Source organism: Dipteris shenzhenensis, chromosome 1 (assembly GCF_047967505.1).
Source record: "Dipteris shenzhenensis isolate YYH24624 ecotype China chromosome 1, Dip_SZ_1.0, whole genome shotgun sequence".
Lineage (NCBI taxonomy): Eukaryota > Viridiplantae > Streptophyta > Polypodiopsida > Gleicheniales > Dipteridaceae > Dipteris > Dipteris shenzhenensis.
This window is the reverse complement of record NC_141596.1, coordinates 74,891,467-74,897,060: the sequence shown is the minus strand read 5'-3', so window position 1 is coordinate 74,897,060 and position 5,594 is coordinate 74,891,467. Positions and strand designations below refer to the sequence as shown.

Below are 5,594 nucleotides of genomic sequence, written 5' to 3'. Positions count from 1 at the left end.
TGGGAATTCTTGTCCTACAAGATGTTATATGTGTGGGAGGGAAACCATCGAACTGCCTCATGGATGGAGAGCATTAGGGAGGTCTTTGTTAATAACAAGGCAAGGCATATCAGGATTCATGCACATATTATAGCTCCAGAGCCTGACAATGAGTTGAGGTTGATTGCAACTTTACAAAGGTTTAACTTGTATCATCTTTCTTTCTTTCACTAGTTGTTTCAAGAACATATTTCTATTTCCAACTTTAATGCTAAAATAGATTCCATTGTCCAGATTGAACGAGGAGGCAATTGTCACAACAAATCTTAAAGATTACTTGTATCATACAAGTACACTTGTTAGTTGTGATGCACAAGTATTTCTGGAGGATTTCACGGAAGAAGAAAAGAAAAATATTGAGGTTGTACGGCAAAAGGAGATTGGTCAAGGAAGAAGGGTTTGGTATCCCCTCACACAGGCTATTCTTGGTCGCATAGTTTATGCTGTGAGTTCTTATACTTTCTACCTCATGCTTTCTTTCCTTCTGCTTTTGCTTCATCACTTCCTCTATATAGTTTGAATTATAGCTTTGCTGCATACTTACTTTTGTAGGGCAAGTGGAAATCTCATTTTGAAGCAGCTTGTAAGAAGCTGCCTCCTGGAATGGATAAAGATCAAAGAGTTGTTAAAATAGCTGGTATTAAAAGAACAGTCACTCAAACACACAGGGGAAAGGTGCATAGGCTGAGTGTGCATTTCCCTTTGTCTAGTATTACTATGCATTGCTTTCAAATGTCACACTAAATTTCTTTTGTGTGGTTTTCACAGATTTTGTCAATAATAAATCCTGCACATGGCAAAGATTGGTTTCACAAATGATGGTCCTTGCCATATGAAGACAATCAAGTGGCCATTGCTTCTTGCAGCAATGCTAGGCAGCTTTCATTATTATCTTTACTTGGGTCTGATTTGAATTTGAAGAATAGTTATGGAATGCCATAAAGTGACCATGCCTTCATTGGGTGGCTTGCAAAGGAAGTTTTTATGGACCAAGTTCTTGAAGAGTGTCATAGGTTGTTGTCACAGGTTCAGGCTTCCTTTGTTGGTGTTTCTCCTTTGGAGTTGCTAGAGCATCCTACACTATGCGAATATTTTGAGCATATTGTGGCAAGACATCGGAGTGATTTGTATGATCCTTTTGCATCCTTCATGTCTGTGGCTACCGTGCCTGCAAAACAGGTTGACCTTGTGAATGCAAGCAGAAGAGTTGTTTTTAGGTAAGTATTCATCTTTCATTGCCTAATTCTTGAATTTCTATTTCATAGTGTTCTTATGCTTTCAACTCCGTGGGTTTTGAATAGGTTTATTCTTCATTTGCTGGAAACAAAAAAGATACATACCATTCCATCTATTTGCAAGGCATGGACAGTGCTCAATCCTCTACATATTGCATGTACACACATAAAGTCTTTCGTGAGGACATGACTGCAAAAGGAAGTATAAGGCTTTTAGAGTGGGAGAGAAAGCATTGTCCATGGTGGATAGAGATGAGTAGTGGAAAGTGTGTGGACGAGGAGGCATTAATGCTAGAGAGGTATATTTTTCATGTTGGTTATTTATGTGCCTCTTGTTCTTAACTAGTTTTTTGTGATTGACTTGCTCCATGGGTTTCTTGATAAGGCATTCGAAAGGTCAATGTAAATCTGATTCTGGATCCTCTGGAGACATGACGGAGGAGAAGCGTAAAAATCTAGAGGAGCAACAAAAGATGTTGGTGGAGAAACAAAAGGAAAATATAGGGAATCCTGATTCTGCAAAACCAAGGAGAAGGAAGAATACCGACTTGGATGGAGATGGTAAGCTGAAACATCTTTGTTGAAGTTTTCCAATTCCTTTTAGTCTAGTATTGTCATTTGATATGCATTATGTTTGCAGATACTCCGGAAGTTGATGACTCTAGGATAGTGAGAAATCCTTTCTCCATTGAATTTATTTGGCTTCCACTATCTTTTTTACCACATTGGAAATATCCCCTCATACCTAGGAGTTGGGTAAAGGTATGGGAGTTTGACTATATCAAATTGGGCAAAGAGATAGTGCAATCATAGCTTGTAGATGGATATCAAGAATTACACGATTTTTTTGCACTTCTACACCAACAAGGGAAGAAACAAAACTCTAAACAATGCACATGGAGTGTGGACTGTTACATTGTGGATCTTCCCACAGGGTATGCTACAGGTGGTGAAGGAGAGGTTCCACCTTGGAATCTTATCACTGAAGATCATATCTCCTCTTCCTTGGCCGTTGCTATAGCTGTCATGGACGACAATGGGTGGACTTTGGTTTTCTATTCTCCATCTACTCTGCCTACTGTGGAGCGCTATGGAGTAACATTAAAAATGGAGGTGGCTTGCAGGTAAATCTATTTGTGTTGAACACTTCATGAAGTCTTGCGGGTTATAGGCTAGGGTCTGATTCTGGTACATATTGTTTTGTTTCAAGCAGATAAATAGTACAAAGCATGGAACCTCAAGGCATTTCAGACACACTTGGGATTGGTGTGAAGGTGAGTCTTCAGATGTATGTTTGCTTCTACTTCTGTATCATAAATCACATAGAAATTAACTCATGATTTTTTGAATAGTCTTATGTTTTCCATGCTATGGCTATGAGGAGGATAGGACAAAGACCCACATTTAACATGCAATAAGCAAAGGGTGTGGCCTCCATGATGAGGATGAGTTTAGATGGCAACTTGCTTCCACATTACTTGCCTTCAGTCCATTGTTCCAAAAGAGTTGGCAAGGGAGGTGCATGGCATGGATCTCTTGAGAAGAGTCCTGCATTCATACTTATGTTCTTGGAGATGTTGTTGTAAGAAAATAATACAACGTCTGTGCTCAACAGATAACAAGATCTTGTACACAAGAGAGAAAACAAGATAGTATGGAGAATCAAAAATTTGATTACTGTAGAACTGATACAATAGATGGCGCTGCCTCCCAACCATGCGCTCCTGTGAAAGAAGCTTCGATGGCATGCTCGAAACAGTAGAAGACGGACGCTGGATGCTAAGGAATCAGGGTTGCTGTAGCCAGTGATGAAATGGGCTTCACAGGCTCGCTCTTATATAGCTACCAGTCGTAGTCAGTTAGGCTCAATTGGGTGACCGACCCAGTCCGCCCAAAATGGTCGACTAGGGGTCGGTCCTAAAATAGGCCACCGACCATACGATAGAACCGGTGCGCAAAACAGAGCAACTGTCCTACGGTCACCGTTCGGCCCAGAGCCATCTCGGATCATCTAAGGCTCCAAACGGGCCCCACAACCCGAGAGTGGGCTGCCCCGAGAAATGCTCCATCTACCCTCAGTGCGGTCAATCAAGGGATGCCTTCCCACACTTGCATGTAGCCTAGTTGGCAGTGTGTCAACTCTATCTGAAGCTGTCTAGCCATCAGGCCACACATGGCCCCCATTTGGTGTCCAAACCAGGACCTACCGGATAACCGAGCTACTCAAATGACTTCTCCTCATATGGGGGGCTTACAAGTAGAGTTAGCTGGTTCCCGCATAGTTACACGAGAGTGGAGCATTGATATCTAACACCCCCCCTCAATGTCCACCCGCAAGTGAACTTACTTTTTCGGCCCAATGCCAAGTCGATGAAGATGCCTCTCCAGCAAGTCTCTTCCAAGAGCCTTTGTGAAGATGTCCGCAGCATTCTCTGTAGTCGGACAGTACACCAAGTCGACCTCTCCATCCATGATGAGCTCGCGTACAAAGTGATATTGAATCTCAATGTGTTTTGTGCGAGCGTGGAACACCGGGTTCTTTGCAATCGCCATGCAACTCTGATTGTCACATGATAACTGCATAGGCTTGTTCTGCACTGCACCCATGTCCCCCAAAATCCTCCTCAACCACACTGCTTCGCAAGAAGCAAAGGATGCAGATTTGTACTGAGCCTCGGTAGAAGAAAGAGCAACTGTGGGTTGCTTCTTGCTGACCAATGACACAACTCCAGATCCAAGTGAGAAACAATACCCTGTCACTGATCTCCTACTGTCAACGTCTCCTACCCAATCCGAGTCACAGAATTCGGTCAAGATGTTGCCCTTGGTATAGGTGATACCATAATCAAGTTGATGTATTTCAGCACCCGCATCCTTGCCCTCCAATGGTTCTCCTGGGGCTTATTGGAAAACCTGCTAAGTACACCAGTCGCAAAGCTGATGTCCAGCCGTGTGTTGCACAGGTAAATTAAGCTACCCACAAGCCTTCTGTACTTCGCTTCATCCACCAGTGGTGATGAATCCTAGTTTGAGAGCTTCGTGTCAACCTCCATAGGGGTACCAACTGTCTTGCACTCAGCCATGCCAAATGCCTTCAGTATCTCTCCAGCATACTTCAGCTGTGAAATGAAGATCTGTTTCGGCTCCTACCAAACTTCAATCCCCAAACAAAAATGCATCAGTCTGAGGTCTGTCATTTCAAACTCTCTTCCTAGCAAATGCTTCGTCTGCGAGATCTTCTCTTCATGGTTCCCTGTTATGACAAGGTCGTCCACATAAAGAACCATGATCATACACCTGCCTCCTTCTCTGAAGATATACAAATTTGGATCAGATGGGCTCCTCCTGAACCCGTTTTGCAGAAAGTAGGCATCAATTCGCTGGTACCATGCTCTGGGGCTAGTTTCAGCCCGTAAAGTGCCTTCTTCAGTTTGCAGACTTTACCAAAACCTGGTGGTTGTTCCATGTATACCTCCTCCTTGAGATCTCCATTTAGAAAGGTGGATTTCACATCCATCTGAAACACGGGCCAACTTCCCTGGGCAGCTACAACCAAAACACTGTGAATTGTGGTTAGTCAAGCTATGGGAGCAAAAGTATCTTGATAATCAAAACCATGTACCTATGCAAATCCTTTCGCCATGAGCCGAGCCTTGTACTTATCCGTGCCGTCGGACTTGTACCTGGTCTTGTACACCCACTTGGTTCCGATTACCTTCTGTTTTGGTGGTCGATCCATAAGGTCCCAAGTGTTGTTCTTCATTATGGAGCCATACTCTGACTGCATAGCCTCCATCCACCTATCATCGCCCTGTGCCTCTTCAAGACACTTGGGTTCATTAGCATGGATCACTTCAGTCATCAAAGCATAGTTGACCAAGTGTTCCTGCGCCCTTCTTTGCTCCTCTAATCTCTTGGACTGGCGGTATTCGGATGGTTTCTCCTCAATGGCTGGAGGTTCTCTGCCATCCAAAAGCTACTTTACCCACTTCGGGAATGGCCGTTGCCATTGTGGTTCTGCAGGCTCTCTTCATCTTCTTTGTCTTGAATCCTCCCAAGCACCATTGGGGGAGTTCGGTTTGCTGTTGGTGGCGGTATTGGATGGATATCCTGGTCCTGGTTGTCTCGGAAGGAAGCATCCTCCTCCATTTGATGCGGCTCTTCTGAGAAGACCACATCGCGACTTACAACTACCTTCTTGGTAACAGGGTTATAGAGACGGTAACCCTTCGCCTCTTCACTGTAGCCCAAGAAAATACACTTCCGGCTCTTCGGTTCCCATTTGGTCCTGGTAGCATCAGGGACATGCACAAAACAGTC

The 5,594-nt window shown here is 43.8% G+C and overlaps 1 protein-coding gene across 1 annotated transcript; it reads left to right on the top strand.

The window, feature by feature from the left end:
* The first annotated feature begins 1,500 nt into the window (after nucleotides 1–1,500).
* On the top strand, nucleotides 1,501–2,133 carry LOC147906371 (uncharacterized). Its single transcript, XM_087393635.1, has 3 exons — nucleotides 1,501–1,573; nucleotides 1,660–1,835; nucleotides 1,915–2,133. The coding sequence occupies exons 1-3, from the start codon at nucleotides 1,527–1,529 to the stop codon at nucleotides 2,085–2,087; spliced, it is 396 nt and encodes a 131-aa protein (XP_087249761.1). The 5' UTR covers nucleotides 1,501–1,526; the 3' UTR covers nucleotides 2,088–2,133.
* The last annotated feature ends 3,461 nt before the right edge of the window (nucleotides 2,134–5,594 follow it).